Below are 18743 nucleotides of genomic sequence, written 5' to 3'. Positions count from 1 at the left end.
TTGCACCAGCCGATTGTGATCTACGATTGTTTATATTTCTTGTAAGCGTAAACAGCAAAAGAAACACCAAATAAATATTTAAAGAATCCGAATCAAATCAATCAGTGTAAAATTTGCATAAAAAATTTACATTAAAATTTACATTAAAATTATTAAAATTTACATTCAATAATTATATCAAGGAATAGAGAACCACAAGAAAACATCCAACCCTATTAAAATGGATATTTAAAGTATATTATTGTTTTAACGGTGGTAGATCCCGCAACAAGAATATTTGTTGGGTGCACGAACGGGCCAGGTGAAATACCACGACCACACAAAAGACACACGCTTGTCTTCTGCTTGGTCGTGGTATTTCACCGGTGAGGAAGTAATTCGGCGTTTTGTCTGATGATTGTGTGTCGCAGGCCTAATTTTGGTCATATTTCCCTTCCCACTCTTTTTTTATAAGGGGAAGGGAACGAGAAGTGGATTTGGCGGAAGAGGGGATGAATAAAAAGGGTAATATTCTATTTTTAGCCGACTTCTTCTCCATAGATTAAAGGTAGGCAACGCATGTCTATGGGTAGCGGTCACTGCGCTATTTCGGCGAATTCATTTTACCGTTTGCTCGATCGCCACCTTTTGATAAAAAAAATGTATCTAGGCTTTTCCTCTATGTGGTAATGTGAGCACGCAAGTGCAAGGCTCTCCGCTCACGGTCATGCACAGCTGATGAGACTAATTGACCGAGCGATGTAATCACTTTCTGCATCCGTTTCATATGGATACACTTACGTTTTTCACACGTTACAACATTTAAATTGTTGCACAATACATAAATGTAAACACATAATGTTGTCTTTATTTTTTCAAAGGAAATGTGAGAGATGGCAATCTGTAACAACCCACAGTAAGACCCTTCTAACAAAAAAGCATCGTAAATCTTCTAAACTATTGTATCCCCACATCATCATCTTCCTACTCTTATCCCTATGGAGAGTAGTCACAGTATGTACTATCCCTCCATACATCTCTATCAGCCGTTGTATCTGAATTCACCCCCTTATTACGCATATCCTCTTTCACACAATTCAACCAAAGCATGGTTTGGTATTCTTCTACCTTTATCTTTTGTATACAACAAACTCACACCTCACAAACAACATTAAATCGTCGGCGTCAGTTGTCTGTTTGATCAGTACATGCACGACTATACAGATTTGATCGACCATCTTATAAATAGTAGCGACTTTTCTCACGGCGATCTTAACATACAGGTTACGAGCGAAAGAACAAAATGTCAGCGAAGCGTGACTGTTTACGAGCCACTGTGACCTTATAATGCATAAGTCGCTTAGCGGACAAAAATTTAAATGTTTCGAAGAGTGTGTTCCAAGAGAATTCAAGAGTTTCTAAGAATATTTAAAATTATTAATCTGTACTGTACATGTTTTTTTTATAGGAGAAGGGGGCAAACGAGCAACGGACCGAAAGTTATTTGATTCGATCCGCAACACCAAAGGGATCGCAAATGCGTTGCCGGTCTTTAAGGAAGGTATACAACTAACATACTATACAAATATCATGTGTGCAAAAAATATTTGTAAAAGTTTAGTAATAATTTTTCATTCCATTGTGAATAATACGCGTTGATTACTTTCGTCAGAAACGCCTTCAATTGTACTTGATTTGCTAACTACACCTTGATACAATTTATGCTTAAACGAGATTAAGAAAAAAGACTTATTATCACAAACTTAACTCAAGAAGTGTTTTTACCAACAAATAAAAGCCATCGACGTATATTTAGCCTGCGTTCGAAGCGCGCCCTCGGTCTTTGGCCGCATCGTTGCCATGGCAACCGACAGAAAAATTAACAATATTGTTCTAATTTATGCGTTGCTAGTTTAATTTTTGAATGAATTGAATTGTTAACAACATGACCGATTAGTTTACTCAAATTCAGACACGTTATTTTTAAAGAAGGTTCATTTTATATTTATTTATTGCATTAATTTGAGAAAAGTTAATTTTTTAATCTAACAAGGTGTGCTGATTAATATTCGGTATGTTTTTTATAGTATTCGATAATTTAAGTGATGATTTATCAAATATTTTTAACGAGCTCACGTCTTTTATCTCGTCTTCTGTCGGTTGTCATGGCAACCGCTGCAGCATTTACGCTGATTTTACCAGAACCGAGGAAATTCTTATTATATAAACGACGTTATGTGAAAGACAGTGTATATAAGGATTAAATTGTATATTTTATTATGAAATAAATTAAAAATATATGAAATTACAGCCGAAACATCGTATAAAGTACATAATTAGAAGGGAAAAGGGACGAGAAATTAGCTTCTTTTATAATAATTATTATTAGAAACGTGTTTAAAATTCATCAACAAAACAGACAAATCATTATTGTGTGAAACCACTTTCCGAGCTGCGCGCAAAGACCTTCTTGTACGTCGGTTGCCATGGTAACGGATGAAAAATATCGCCTATTTTGTACCAGAATGTTGATAAACATTTTATTTGTATATCTTACTGTAAAATATGTAATAAAACAAGGAAGGCTTTATGCCTGAATGTAGCAGGACCTAGGTTCACCGAAGGAATACACACACCATCCGTTAGGACGTTATGTTCGTCATATATTTCTATTGAGTAGTGATAACTAAGGAATTAGAATAGTCGAAACTGTTTTAGGTGGAATCTCTGGGGTCCATAGGAGAAACGTAGGTATACATTGGGAAATAAATTTGAATTTAAGGAATATTATAAAATATATGGAGATCTGTGGTCGAAAGAAGAAAAGAGTGAGTCTAGCCATGTTGTGATAATACATATGTATATATACTATGCTTACGTACATTTGTCAACGTTAGTATATAATGTCTTGGTGTAGTATATAAGTGTATTGTGCATGAATTTTTACGCTGCACACACGGACTGATCGCTGTATTCTTTCAGGCGTAAAAATGAATGTTATAAATGAACAAGCGCATCACCGACGATTACCATACGAACCACAAGTCCAGTGAAGTTTTGACTGGTGTAATAATAATAAAAAAAATTGTGTTAACTCTGTCTTCGCCACAGTAAAGGCTGACGGCCATGGATTGGTGGAAATTGGTCGGTATTTTTTACACCAGACTTTTTATCTGTGATATTTGTGACAGTGTGCTAGTGATCTTTCTTGTGTAAATATAATATAATATAATTATAGGACTGTGGTGAAGGTAACTTTAAAAGGAATATTAAAAGTATATATTTGAATTTGGTAAAGGTAACGATGTCAGATACAACTATTTTTTTTTAATTTGTATTAACTTATAAAAAAATAATGCATGTCTTTTTTTAAGTGTTAGATAAAGTTTGATGCAAGTTTTGAAAAAATTAGAAATAATTAAATAACAATGAATTGAAAGAAAAAAAGTTCATGATAATGTTGACTTCATACATTTTAAATACAGAGAGATTAAATCTTAGATTAATATTCTACTTTTTAACTTACTCGTAAGTTTAAACATCTCAAAGCTCTTTATACATTAATAATGCGTTGAAGTATAATATACATTATTTTAAGGTAAATTTTTCATTATTATGAATGGGGTGGGAATTAATTTTTTATATATACGGTGCAAAATTCATTATAATTGACAGGAATATTTTTATTTATTTGCATGTATCACGTTTCAAAAGTAGACAAATTAGAACTTAATAATCACACGATTACTGATGATAGGTTACGGGTAGTGATGCAACGGAAGTGTCTTAGCGGAACCAGAAACGGAAACAGATGTCAAAAATAAATTTTAGCAGAAACGGAAACGGAAACGGATGCGGAAACAGAAGTGTAAATAATATTGAAAAAAAAAATATTTACAAATATTTTTTTTTTTTTTGGTAAAAACAGTTTGTATTTGTTTTTAATTTATTAAGGCATTGGACATCGGTGTCTTTCAGCCTTCAATGTATGTATTTTTACTGTGCTGCAATAAGTTAAAATACGTGCTGACAAACGGAGGCTTTTAAATATTAAAACCATTTTACATACATTTCATATATTTCTTTATTAATACATTCACTGATGACCACTCGGATCCGAGAGGGCAGAGCTATTAGTAGCGGCACCTCCCCCTCGGATCCGAGCGAGGGGCCCGTTCACTTTGTAGTAGCCAGTAAGCCGCCGGCGTTTGAAGCGAGTCTATGTTGCTTTGTGTGGTCACTCTGGCAATATAGTCAACTAACGAAAAAGAGTATTAGTTTCATTCTTACAGTATTGTAGTGATTAGTACCACGTTCGTACGGAGGCAAACATACAAATATCTTGTATCACATGAAGCTAAGTCTGAACTTTATGTTATGTATATATAATTTTTTTCATATATGTATGTCCTGTATGTGTGTGTATGTGTGTGTGTGTGTGTGTGTGTGTATACGTATGTGTATGGGTGGGTGTGTATGAAATGTTACAAGATCTTGAACCAAGAAGATAAAAGTTGGTTTTGATTAGTGTCCTTACATGTTTTACTCAATATTCTCGAACTTGATGAAAAACTTGACTTTGTCAAAATCTTGTAACATATTAGTACACAGAAATGCAATCGTGGAACAAATATCTACATATTAGTGAACTAAACCATTGCCATCCCCAGCGCTCAAATGCAAAAAAATTGTTTTTTTTATTGAAATAATTATAATAACATCATTAATTTATCTATATGTTCAAACATTCCCAGATACTAAATAAAAATTCACCATAAAAAGTTTTGGCTCCCAGCTGTTACCTTTTTTTATTTTGTAAACAGTGAATGTGTTAAGTATCAAATACACCAAATCTAGATTAGAAAACGATATAATTATTAGGCGTCGGTGGCTCGTGGCACTTGACTTGCAATCTGCAGGGTCTGGGTTCGAATCCCGCCATGTACCAATGTGTTTTTCGATTTACATATGTACATTTATCCGACGTTCTTACGGTGAAGGAAAACATAGTGATGCTGCCTGCACATATCTGAGAAAAAATTTAATGATATGTGTGAAGTCAACCCGCTCTGGGCCTGTGTGGTTGACTAGTCACCCCTAATTTGGGGTAGGCTCCGAGCCCCTCAGTGGGGATGTATAGTGAGCTGATGATAATAATGATGATGATATATTACATGGTATCACTTATTCAAAAGTACATTTAATAATTCGTAAGTATGTAATAGTCACATTTTGCCAGTTGTCAAATTTTATATGGACAACAACGAGACAGTTAACTCCAGCAAGAGAAACTGATTGTTTAAAACAGCAGCATAAAATATAACGCGCTTAAATTCACGAAAAAGTACGTAAACAAACAAATGCGACAAGTGCCGAAAGCCCGCACACGGACTGCGCGTCTCGCGCCGCGCATTTGGATCTCTCAGCCGTCGTAAAGTTCCGTTTTATCTCCGTTATAAAAGTTGCGGAAACAGAAGCAGAAACGGATGTTGAAAAGCATGCGGAACTTCCGCACTTGCGGAAACGGAAACAGACATCCGTTGCATCACTAGTTACGGGTAGCGAGGTATGGGTATATTTCATGGGGTATGGAAGTACAGCTTATGATAATGGTTGGCGAATGTGAAGGGATATTACGGTAGAGGCAGGTGTAAGGGAGATTGTTATTACTCTATGGTTACTCTATATATAAAGTGACAGCTGTGACGATGGTTGAAAAAGGCTTGAATGAAGAACATGTCCTCATTTCAGATGCAAAGTAAGCGTGAGTTTTCACTGTCGAGTTATTGTACAAATATATATTGTTCACTCTGCTTTTTTATTTCAATGATAATGAATGCGATGAAAATATTTTGTACAAGTACTTCGACACTGAAACTTACGGCATCACCAACAATGGGAAATGTCACAGAAGTTTAAAACTATAAATATATATAATTTTATTTGGTATGTTTTTTATAGTATTCGATAATTAAAATATAAATCTAAAAGTTTTGGCTTAAGATTTTACGGCTGGGCGCCTGCCTGTCGCTCACCCTACTTGGGAGGAATTTCTTAAAATCTTTTCTTAAATTCTTAATTTCAAAATACACCAAAAATTTGTAAATATAACACATATTCAAGTTCTTGTCTTGATAACCGTCCTATATATTAGTTAATGTGCGTCTTTCAAAACATTATTCACTCCAATAGATGAGATCGATGTTTTGATTCAAAGTGGCATTATCATTTAATTTATACATAATGTTAAGTTAGTTGTTTAAGTTTAATGTCCTTCGTACATAAAGCAATGTAAATTTTCGAAACCCACCCATTTTCGTCTTTCGCAACCAGAGGGTCTAACACGAACAATCGTGAAACATTTTCGTAACGTTATCAACTAAATCTGACACAATATTTTCACATAATTGGTGATACAAAGGAGAGTTCTACAAATATTCGTACAGGCCAACTCAAACAATTTCTCAAGATCGTAATGAGAGAAGTAGCTGCGATTTTGAAGGTGGTGGAGCAAAACTATACAGTTGATATTTTGTAAATAAGCGTCAGCCGTGTATTCGTTATGTCTGTTCTGAGAACGAAGCACGCACAACGAGTTTTTATCAAATATAATAATCTTCTATATCTATATATATATAAAAGAAAGTCGTGTTAGTTACTATTTATAACTCAAGAACGGCTGAATCGATTTGACTGAAAATTGGTGGGCAGGTAGCTTAGAACCAGGAAAAGGACATAGGATAATTTTTACCCCGTTTTCTATTTTTTATTCCGCGCGGACGGAGTCGCGTGTAAAAGCTAGTATACAATAAAAAAGATTTTTTGTTATATATGAAGGGTTTTATCCTTAGGCTTAAATAATATCATAACTATTTAATAACTTTTTTTAATTCATTTAAATGTTTTGTTACAGTTGGCTCTTCTTGTAGCTGTCGCTTCCGTACAAACTCAGGCAGATGGGCCCAAGTAAGTATTTTTAATTTAGGAAGAAATAAGTATTTTTCTATTCTTTTCATTTAAATATAACCAGTCATATGCGAAACTAAGCTGGCGTCAAATTGAACGTAATCATTCGAAAATCTTATCCATTGTTAAGGTAAACGCGAAATACTGTTAAAGCGAAGCGATTTACACCACCAACAGTTTGCTAGCGAATGAATTTCGGTGCACTTATTTTAATGAGCTTAGTTACCGTAAAATAAGTCAGTCAACCAAGCGCGACATATAACACAATCAGTAGAAAGTGTAAGTCAATTGTTCCTAATGTGACGCTTTGTAATAAAAAAAAACCATCTCTAGGAATTTTAATATAAGTCATGTATCAAACGATATTCGAGGTGGAGCGATCCCAATAGAAAGCAACTACCGCGTCACGCGTTGTGCCAATGACTTTATACGGAACCGCATAAAAAGTAAACAACAAGCTTGCGTGCGATTATCTACTATCGCAATACACACCTCCTCATTTCGCTGAAACTAACTCATTATCATTTACCTTGTTTCGCCAATCACACAAATACTCATAAAGTACGCTTTGTACATACTTAAGACAGTAAAGTCCCTTTGTTGCAGGAAGAAAATTCGCATACATCTTCCGCAAACGGTGAAGCATATACATCACCACAAGAAGATATACATAACAAATCACCCTGCGTCATCACAGTATGCGCCGGCGTTTATGCCAAACGCAGAGGGTGCGGTTGCTGTGCCCACCAACATTGCGTTGCCAACTGTGGCCAACATCGTGCCGTTCAACTCAGTAGACATACTCGAAGACTCAGTGAGAACACCAGGTCTGACTGCATCCGCTTCCAAGCTTATACCACTTTATCATGCCCGCGGTTACTATGGACCCACACACACAGAAATAGACGAACAAGAATTCGATTTAGCATCTATCCCAGAACCTGGTGATAGCTATGTTTTTCCTTCACCTATAATAGCATCCCCACAAGATTCAAATCATCATTCATCGAAGCGAATCAAGGTAGTAAAGGTCAGCGAACCGCCGCGGAAAAAAATAATCAGAAAAGCCAAGCCCAAAAGAATACCAGTTCGTAAGCCAGTTACTACGGTACAGCAAGAAAATGAACTTCCCGTGTCAACTTTCCATGAACAGTTTTATTCGGACGTGCAAGATGCAGGTACTATCAGAAAATTTAAAAAACCACAGCGTTTTGAGAAAATCGTAGATGGCAATACCGAGCATATTCATACTTACAGCGAAGAACACATACACAAAGTGGTTTTCGATGAAGAACCAAAATATACTGGCATTGTTGGCTTAGAATCGATAAGTGGCATCCCTGCTTACACCCATCCATTACTTCCCCTGAAACAAAGTCAAATACTTGCTATGCCTTCGGATCCCTATAGAACTGTAGCCATACCAGGTTCTATGGGAACGCCAGCTCAATATGAATATGCCGCATATAACCCTCGCGAAGTCACACATGACCACTTTTTTCACGACCACGGTGAGATACCTGAGGAAGTAGACATAACAAGAGATATTTATAGTATACCTCCAAAAGTGACCTACAACAGCCAAGGTATTCGAATTGATTCAGCTTTACCAAAAAGAATTAAAAATAAGTACACACATAGACCAACAAAAACTTCTTCCGGAGATTACACCTATTATGAAAATGTATATTCATCTAGTCGTGTTAAGCCAACTAAAACGGCAGCCCCTGCGCCATTGTATGTATCACAAAACGACAATGGGAATCAATTTAAGTCCGTATCAACATATAGATACAAAGATGGCGTAAGTAGTAAAGCTCGTAACAAAATACCCACATACTTTGGTAAACCAACACCCGATTATCGTGTAAAAAAAACTTCTAATGTTCCATATTCGGTGTCATCAAAAATAGTTCATGAATATAAACCAACACAACAATCATACTCAGGTACTGCACCAGGTTCAAATGGATTATCAGCTTATGAAGATCAATTTGCAAATTTTAAAGATAGTTTTGTAAATAACTATGAATACGACAATTACGCCTCTTCATCAAATGTACACCAAGCTGAGGAAAAAAATCACCATCATGCGTACGGTCATCAAGGAAGGAAAGGCAGAAAGAAGTCAATTTCATCGCAAAACATCAGATTTGGAAATCAAAATGGAAAGTATTCAGAAAATTTTGCAAATGAAAATATTTTAGTTGGTGACAACGATGGTGCACCATCCGCTCTTGATGGTGAAAGCTATGATGAAGCAGTGATATATGACAGTGCGACGTCAGCATCATTAACTGGAAAGGAATCGTCCCCATATCAATATTACACAGTAATGGCGGTAAAATCGTTAGCCGATGACCAATTAACAGTTCCGGAAGCGTCGAATAATAATTATCAATATGCAGAAGCTCCAACACCTGCTATTACGCCGAATCCAACAGTTGTAACCACCACTACTTTAGCTTCAGAATTAATAGCTAATCAAAATAATTTTGAATTCACAACACGACCGACTGAAATCATTAAAGAACACAAATATAATAAAAAATATCCAGAGAACAATATAATCACGGTCACTAATGCACCACCGTCGGAAAGACATCGAGGTTTGAAAGAAATGAAGAATAGTGATAACTTTCATAAGATCCGGTTACAATCAAGCGAAAAGTACACAAACAATATAATATCTAGAACATCTACAGAAAGAAGTCAAGTAAAGTATGGTGATAAAATTTAGTTGAGTATTTATCGTAGTTATAAGAATAAAGTGTAAATATTGGTGATCTTAGTTCGTTCGTCACTTCCATAGTGAATCAGTAAGAAATTATTTTATTTTTGTACTGTTTTCAAAGATATATTTATTTGATTTCGAGTTATACGTGTATAAAACTTAACACGATTATTAGTATAAGTGGACCTAAACGACATAAAAGCATTTTGTACGAGTAATTTTAATAAATTTTCACGCTAGAAAAATTTAAAAAATATTTAACTCAGTTTAATTATCTTCGTTTAAAGTTACCATCACGAGTTACATTTAATTAAATATATATTTTTTTTATTTTAAAACTTTTTTGATCAATAGCGCCTATCAAATTAAAATCGCAATGGTGCACGGAAATGCAATAAATATGAAACAACTGAAGGGGAGATTTAACAAAAAATGGCTTTGATTTTGTGTACAAATAAACCACTCCAACTCAATTGACAATCTTTGGACATTGTATTTGTTTAGATTATGAATTCCTAAATAACACTTTTTGAGCATATTATCTGTAATTGTTTAATTTAATAACTGTTTTTATTTATTGTAATTAAACATAGTAATTTATTTCAAAGTTGTTAAATCCATCTAAAAGATTTAAGTGTAATAATAATAAAATAAGTTGTCGAAACATTGTGAATTTTTACATTAATTTATGGAAAATATAATTGTTAGCAATAAAATAATTCATATTCGTTTGTTGTTGTAATATACAATTGAATTAGTTATTTTACTTTTATATATAGAAAATAAGAAATGTTGTGGTATTTTAAGAAGAATGTTTGTACTATGGCAGCATGTCAACAAATGATTTCGGAACGTTACCTACTTATATTTTCTAAACTTTACATTAAACGAATCGTATACATACTGAATTACATATACGTTATAGATACAAATTTATTAAAGGAAGCGATTTTCCTAGTCCGATGTTCTTACGTTATTAGTGAACGGAACTTTAGAGGTGTGTCGAGATTTATGTAACGATAGTTAAAAGCCCTCTCGTGACTGTACAACTTAATCGTAAGGTTCTCATGTACTATTACGTAACTTGAAGAGAAGAGCACTCTTTAAAGATTACGACATGCTTTACAAAGTCTTAATTTGTGTTTTTGTAGCAAAAGCTGGCAAACAAGCAAGCGGCCACTTGAATTCGACAAAATAGCGTAGTGACCTTTGCCCATAGACATTTGAATTTTTAAGCTTTCGGCTCGCACACTTGTCAGACGAAAAGCGGAATTGCTTCTAAATCACGCCTGTATTCTGTGTGGTCATATTATTTCAACAGTTTAGCCAGCCCATTCGTGTAAAATATGTAAAATATTTACTGTGGGCTCTAACACTGTCAAACCATTGTTGTCTTGTCTCAGAAATCCTTACATGATCTTAAAATTTGAACAATACATGTTCAAATTTTAAGATCATGGATCAAGGATTTCTACGATGATCATATTTAGAAGTTTTTAGTGAAGTAAAGGTAAAGGGAGAAAGAAGTGATGAATTTCTCTTCGAAGTAAGATTGCGTGTGATAAATGTTTGCTGGATACATGATTACAGTATATATACTACATACTTATATGTAAACAAACAGGTGAACTGTTTTACCGACGCGACGGGAAAATCAATACAGTACAAGTGAGCGAGTATTCGCTTCTAATCGATCAGTGAATGAGTGAATAATATAGCTGATGCCGTTCATTCGCTCATATCATGCCGGCGACGCGTCGAGATTTACTGCAGATGAATTGGTTGTTGGACGACTTGACTTTTGGCAGCGTTGACGCTTGGTTGAAGTTAGGTTATAAACTTGTTTCGTTTCTTTTATATTGCTGATTATTTCTTATTGAGACTGTAATATTTGTGTTGTCGTGTTTGTGTTGGTTGTGGGTATTTTTTTTAAGGTAAGTGTATGTAGTTAGATTTAAGTTTAAGGTAAAGATGAGTGCTATGGATGCCCCCGATAAGGGGGCTGATCAGGCAGTTCAACAAAAGCAGGCATTAAAAAGACCAGCAGTAGATACAAGGGCAGACTCTAAAAAAACAACATCCCCTTCTGGTTCGATCCAGTCTGTTTTTACAAAACCCGGTTTCGAAAATGATGCTGACATACAATATAGTGAGAGTGACAAGGGCCCGTACACAGTGTTTGTCTCCCGTAAAGAAGCAGACCCTTCTTCTGGTTCCTCTTTAAAAACTTTAAGAGTAGCACAGCTCTTACATAAACATAATGTACCTGATATTGCTGAAGGTGGTATAAAGGAAACTGGCAGAAATAAAATATCGGTTACTTTTAATAAACCACAAAGTGCTAATGCTTTCCTGAAAAATCCCGTTCTCGAGAATAGCAATTTGGTTGGTCATATACCCCGCTTCCACATCTTCCGCTTAGGCGTTGTACGAAATATACCCACAGAGTGGACACTAGAAGAGCTTTTATCTGGAGTATCTACCCCTCCCAATTTTGGTGAAGTAATTAGGGCTAGAAGGCTCAATTTCAAATCAAGGAGAGAGGATTCTGTAACATGGGTCCCCTCTACTACAGTCGTTTTAACATTTACTGGCCAACGCCTCCCTGATAAGATTTTCTGTTTTAATGCTTCCCTTCCAGTTTCATTATATCATCTTCCCACTATTCAATGCCGCAACTGCTGCAGGTTCGGTCATATTGCCAAACAATGTAGGTCAAAGCCTCGATGCTTCCGATGCGCTCAGCCCCATTCAGGGGAAAGCTGTTCAATTTCAGATTCTTCTTCATCCTGTTTTCTTTGCCATGGTGGCAGACATATGGCCACTGATCCTAAATGCCCTGAGCACTCTAGACAGAAGTCTATCAAGATGCTTATGTCAGAAGAAAATATATCTTATTTAGAGGCATCTAAAAGATTTCCCCAAGTTAGGCCCCTTTATGCAGATATTGCTGCAACACCCACTTCGGTTTCACACCAAACTTCTGCTTTCTCCCCTCTCAATGCCACATCAAACCCTGCCTCTAGATCCTACAACAAAACTGTGTTTCTCCCCCCCAGACCTAAACCTGTGTTGAGCAAATCTTATGATTTTGTCTCACACAACTCTATTATCCAGACACCAAAATCCTGTCAATCCAATGGCTGTGCTCTAGATTCCTGTCCTGACTCCCCCCCTGTCCCTACTCCTAATGATAACCTTGTCGAATTACTACTATGCTCTTTAATTAACATGTTTTCAAAATTGTCAGACTCTCCACTACCGTCCAATGTCTCTGCCCTCGCAGATAAACTTTTTGCTATACTTGCTAAAAATAACCAGCAAATTCCCCCCTCAAATTCTCCAATGGAATTGTAGAAGTATCCGCAGTAAAAAACACGAAATTTGTCATCTTATAGACCAATATAAACCCATTATTTTTGCTGTCTCAGAGACGTGGCTTTATCCGAATTCCCACTTTAGGGTTCCGGGCTTCTCATGTCTTCGGGACGACAGAGATGATGGCAGGGCGGGATGCGCCCTTTTGATCAGTAGATCTATTACTTTTTCCCAGATTAACATCTCCCCCCATAACCCAGGCTTACATATTGTAGCAGTTAAAGTTTTAAATATTTCCATTATTTCAGTTTATATCCCTCATCCCAGTATAAATCTTATTGCCGAACTACAATCCATCCTGTCATCCATCCCCAGACCATTTTTAATATTAGGAGATTTTAATTGCCATCACTCTATGTGGGGATCCCACTATAATGATCCTTATTCACCATTCTTAATAGATCTAATGGATGATATCGGTCTCTGCGTTCTTAACGATGGATCACCCACTCGCAGAGGGTCCCCCTTACAAAATATTAGCATACCTGACCTTTCTTTGGCTTCCCCCACTCTAGTCCCCAATTTAGCCTGGTCTGTTCTTCATAGCTCATATGGAAGTGATCACTTTCCCATTTTGATTTCCATACTTCAATCTTCTATTCCAAGCATGCCGTTTACTCCCCTTCAGAAATATCGCATTCCTCAAGCAAATTGGATCTTGTTTTCAGATATAGTTACAAAAGAAATTGCCTCTCTTCCAGAGGCTAGCCCCTATAATTTCCTTTCACTCTATAATGACTATATTTCTATTCTTATAAAAGCTGCCGATAAGTCTATTCCCCTAAAAAAATCTACCCAGAAAAGAAGTTCCCCCCCATGGTGGGACTCTGATTGCACAAAGAGTGTTCGACTTCGTAAAGAAGCTGAGCAAAAGTATTCATGCAATTATACAATGGAGAACTATTTGAGTTTAAAAAAAGTTTCTGCGTACACTCGCAGACTTTTAGCTGAAAAGAAACGACTAGGGTGGCAAAGATTCTGCGAATCTCTCTCCCCACGCTCTCCTCCTACTCTCATTTGGAATAAGATCAAGGCCTATCGTAGGTCCCTTTTGGAATCAAACGTTTCTTCTAATGACCCTATGCCATGGTTAGAAATCTTCTTTGATAATTTAGCCCCTCCTTTCGTCCCAGAGTCTGGTAACTTTCCCACCCAACTCTCCCCTTCTTCTGACAGGATGAATGACCCTTTCTCTCTAACGGAACTCTCCGGTGTTCTAGTCCACCTACGAGATTCCTCTCCAGGTGTTGATGGCATACCTTATTCTTTCATTTGTAAATCTCCAGACTCATCCAAGATCATGCTCCTTAAAATTGTTAACTACATATTTATCACTGGCTCTGTGCCCGATTCTTGGTTATCCCAGATTATAATCCCTATATTAAAACCTGGCAAAGATCCCCACGACTCTTCGTCCTACAGACCTATAGCTCTGTCTTCTGTCCTTGCCAAAATTATGGAAAATCTTATCAAAAACAGACTAGAGTGGCTTCTTGAAAACCGTAATTTACTGCCTAACTCTCAATTTGGATTCAGAAGAGGCAAAGGATGCTTGGATAGTTTGAGCATCCTTTCCTCAGAAATTCGTCTGGCCTTCTCCCGAAATGAAAATGTATTAGGTGCATTCTTAGATATTTCCGCTGCCTATGATAGCGTTTCACTTCCCCTACTCAGGCAGAAAATGCTACAGCTGAGTATCCCCGAGAGGATGATCAATTTCATTTGCAGCCTGTTGATGTCCCGTACTATTTCTATTCGTTACTTTAATACTTCCCTCCCTCCTCGCACCGTTTGGAAAGGTCTCCCACAGGGTTCGGTTTTGAGCCCCCTGTTATACAATATCTACACTTTTGATTTGGAATCTTCCGTAAATTCATTTTGTAATATCCTACAATATGCCGACGATATTGCCCTATACTCCGTATCGTCATCTGTAAATGAAGCCACTCGTCGTATAAACTCTGCCCTCTCTTATTTAAACGACTATCTTTTGGCACATAACCTCTCTCTCTCCATTGCAAAATGCAGCGTAGTCCTTTTTTCTCGTAAACGAAATGTTCCCCCTGTAGCTGTTTATGTAGATAATACACGTATTCCTAGTCATGAGACTGTCAAATTTCTGGGAGTTACATTTGATTCTAAACTTTCGGGTCGACAACATCTGGACCATATCATTCAAAAATGTGAAAAGGGCATAAACATATTAAGAACTCTTACCGGGGTTAGATGGGGTTCTCATCCTGTCACCCTTAAACTCATATATGACGCATTAATCCGTAGTCACTTTGATTATGGTGGTTTTCTTCTGGAACCCTGTAATAAAATTGCGTTATCTAAATTAGATAAGATACAGTCCAGATGCTTACGATTGATATCTGGTGCTATGAAATGTTCACCAGTCAACGCTCTGCAAGTGGAATGTTTGGATCCCCCCCTATATCTCCGTAGGCAATTCCTGTCTGACAGATTTTTTTGTAATGTTGTCCAAACTAAACATCATCCTCTTCTCCGCGTCTTAAAAGCTCTCTCCCAATCAATTTCAACCTCCAGCTATTGGTCTAACAAAGATCCCCCCTTGCTTATTAATTCGTTTAATAAATATATAGTCCCCGCTTCCCCTATCGAACAAGGTGTTGTAATCCCTGTCTACGCAACTCAGTTTGACGCTCTTATTTATTCTCCTAAAATTATCCTAAATTTTGGAATTGAGAAGCATACTCCTGCAGCCAACCAAAAATTTAACTCTATTCTGGAATCGGACTGGCCCCAATGGAACATAATGTTTACTGACGCCTCAAAGTCGTCTCCTGATTGTCCTGTGGGGGCAGCTGTTTGGTTCCCTAAATTTAAAATCGTTTTGAACTTTAAATGTCCTCCGTTAACTTCCATCTTTACTGCAGAAGCGATTGCGTTGCTAGAAGCTATCGCCTTTGCTGAGTCCCATAAACTTAACAAAACATTAATTTTTTCCGATTCATTAAGCTGTCTATTAGATATCTTAAAGTTCCCCTTCCGGTCCCGTCATAATTTCAGCGTTACCCTTCAAATTAAACAGCTCCTGTATAATTGTCACTGCTCCGGGATTGAAGTTGTCTTGGCGTGGATCCCTGGCCACTCGGGCATCAATGGTAACGAAACGGTAGACTCACATGCAAAGGCCGCAATTTACTTAGGTTCCGATTCGTACAAATCTTGTTTTCCCCGAGATCTACGCATATCCACTAAATCATCCATGATGGAGAATTGGACCACCTTGTGGCAAAGGTCAAGTCAATCTAAGGGTAAATTTTATGCGTCCATACAACCTAGTATTCCATCCAAACCGTGGTTTAACAAGCATGGAAAGATTAAAAAAAGTATAATCTCTGCTATAACCCGGTTACGACTAGGCTTTGTAGCTTCTCCAGTCTTTCTCGCGAAAATACGTGTTCGAGATCATTCCTTGTGTGAGTGCGGTACGGATGAAGGGTCCATAGAACACATATTTTTTAATTGTCCCAAACTCCAAGTTCAACTATATGACCTCCTTCCTAACGAAATCCCCAGACCTATTAATATCCCATACTTACTAACTTTGGCCCATACCCCCCTGGTGAAGGTTTTATTTAAATTTTTAATCTCTAACAATATTAATCTTTAATTGTCTAAGTTTCTGTTATTTTAAACTGTAGGTAGTTTACTAACTCTTGTGTTGTCCTTTTCAGTGTCCCAACTGAAGTCATCAGCTACCGGTCACTTGTCAAAGCATACTGTTATTCGTATTTCTGGACTGCCATTAGCTATTACAGTTTTTTTTGTTTTTTTATTATTTATTAACATCTTTCATTATCAATTATCTTCAACCTTGACGTTGGCAAAATCATCGAAGTTTCGATGGAGTCCAGTATTAATTAAAAGAAGAAGAAGAAGAAGAATTGGTTGTTCACGTCGTATAAGACGTGCACAACTTTTTCATTTCTAAAAGGAATTAATATATGTACATAATATTATGTAATGACATTTACTTTAACTATTTTTTTTTTGACGATAGCTATTGCAATAAAGTTTACATATTAATTACTTGTTTGCACTTTTAATTTTTTGTTTCTATATATTTTTTTATCCAGTCTAGACGTGTATGGTGGTAGTATAAGTCTTTATAGTGGTGTTTTCCAGCCAGTGACTATCAACACTTCAGAACTCAAACCATCATTGGTTTGAATATTGTCAGTTTGTCTGTATGTTTGTGGGTGCTAATCTCAGAAACGGCTTAACAAATTCGGTTATGGGTCTCACAGGGAAGTATTGTAGTTAGCGCTACTTAAAATGTTGTGTTAATTTATAATAAAAAATGGTGTTTGAAATAGTAGGTTCTAATGATTTTCACTTTAATTATATCTGTATCTATTTTATAAAATAGAAGTTAGTTCAGAACTTTTTTGTGGCAATATTTCGATGGGTATAACATGAAGGCGCGAGGGCCCTTAGGTACGATTCTGTGGGCGATACTTCGCCTTCGCGTTTATCTGTTACTGGCAGTCACTATTATTTATTACCTATATTCAGAGTCGACTCACTCGCGATCTTCGTCACGCATCTTGTTCACGAGAGACTTGTGGACCACCCTGGGAGTGTTGGTCGCCCTCCGGAAAAGTCCGGCAACAGCTGAAGAACAACTTGAGGACTACTAGGTCCTTCCTCTCTATTCGGACTTCGGATAACCTTATGACGCCTCAACGCGACTAGCTCAGTTCTTCTTCCAGCTCCGTAATCCACTCCGGCCTTGCCGTCGCCTTGCCTGTTACCGTAACCAGGAACGCCGGGGCCGCCGTCTTCTCCATTGGAGGGATTGTGCCATAATCACACCGCTTGACAAGGACGGGTTGGAGATCGCAGTATTTCCATCGTAACCAAGGGACGCTGCTGCCCGTTTCCGGTAAAAAATCCATAACATGACTGTTGCGGATGAAACTAGAAATATGTAACATTATATAGATGGCAATGGAAGTGATCAGTCTTCAGAGATAGATATAAAAAAGACGTGTGTTTAGATGAATGCTTAATAGAACCTGAAATGTGAGAGAAATAGATAGTTTTATCAATAAGATCCCTCATAATGACTGTAAGGCTACAAGGTTTAGAGAAAGAAGACGAATCGTATGATACCTTATTTATAAAAATCGGTTCCGTAGTTGGCTCATTCGGTAATCGGTTCTAGACCCTTACAACACTACATACGTGCAAAAAATTGTTGTCAGTTGGGTAATATATGACCTGTATTAGCTTAAAATGTAAGAGCTCGTGAAGTTAATGGTAAATTTACTTGTCTTAATTAAAAGCGACGGTATGAGCGCTGTTTCATAATCAAGTTCCGCCCTCAGTGAATAACTTTCACAGGTAAGAGTTATATAAAAACAATCACATCTTATACAATATTCATATTATAAATAGCTTTATCAATTTGCGCTTTATGGGCAATTATTACAATGAATTTAAAGTATACCTCTATAGGTTTTTTAATATCATTGTTTTTCGTTTATGTTTTGTTTTCCGTCTCTTGTTTTTCAGTGTTTTTTTCTTCGAAGATAAAAAGATTAAGGAAAATCTTCAATTCAGCCACCTCTTTTAACCGTAAATTTCGAATACCGTACTTGTATTAATGAATTGTCTATTTTATCAAAAATAATGACAAATAATAATACCATAA

General features: G+C 36.6%; 1 protein-coding gene across 1 annotated transcript; it reads left to right on the top strand.

The window, feature by feature from the left end:
- The first annotated feature begins 2996 nt into the window (after positions 1-2996).
- On the top strand, positions 2997-9685 carry LOC106717134. The gene is made up of 3 exons (XM_045686143.1): positions 2997-3123; positions 6893-6945; positions 7552-9685. The coding sequence occupies exons 1-3, from the start codon at positions 3106-3108 to the stop codon at positions 9683-9685; spliced, it is 2205 nt and encodes a 734-aa protein (XP_045542099.1). The 5' UTR covers positions 2997-3105.
- Positions 9686-18743: the final 9058 nt, after the last annotated feature.

This window comes from Papilio machaon, chromosome Z (genome assembly GCF_912999745.1).
Source record: "Papilio machaon chromosome Z, ilPapMach1.1, whole genome shotgun sequence".
In the NCBI taxonomy this organism is placed as follows: domain Eukaryota; kingdom Metazoa; phylum Arthropoda; class Insecta; order Lepidoptera; family Papilionidae; genus Papilio; species Papilio machaon.
This window is presented reverse-complemented; position numbering and strand designations above follow the sequence as displayed.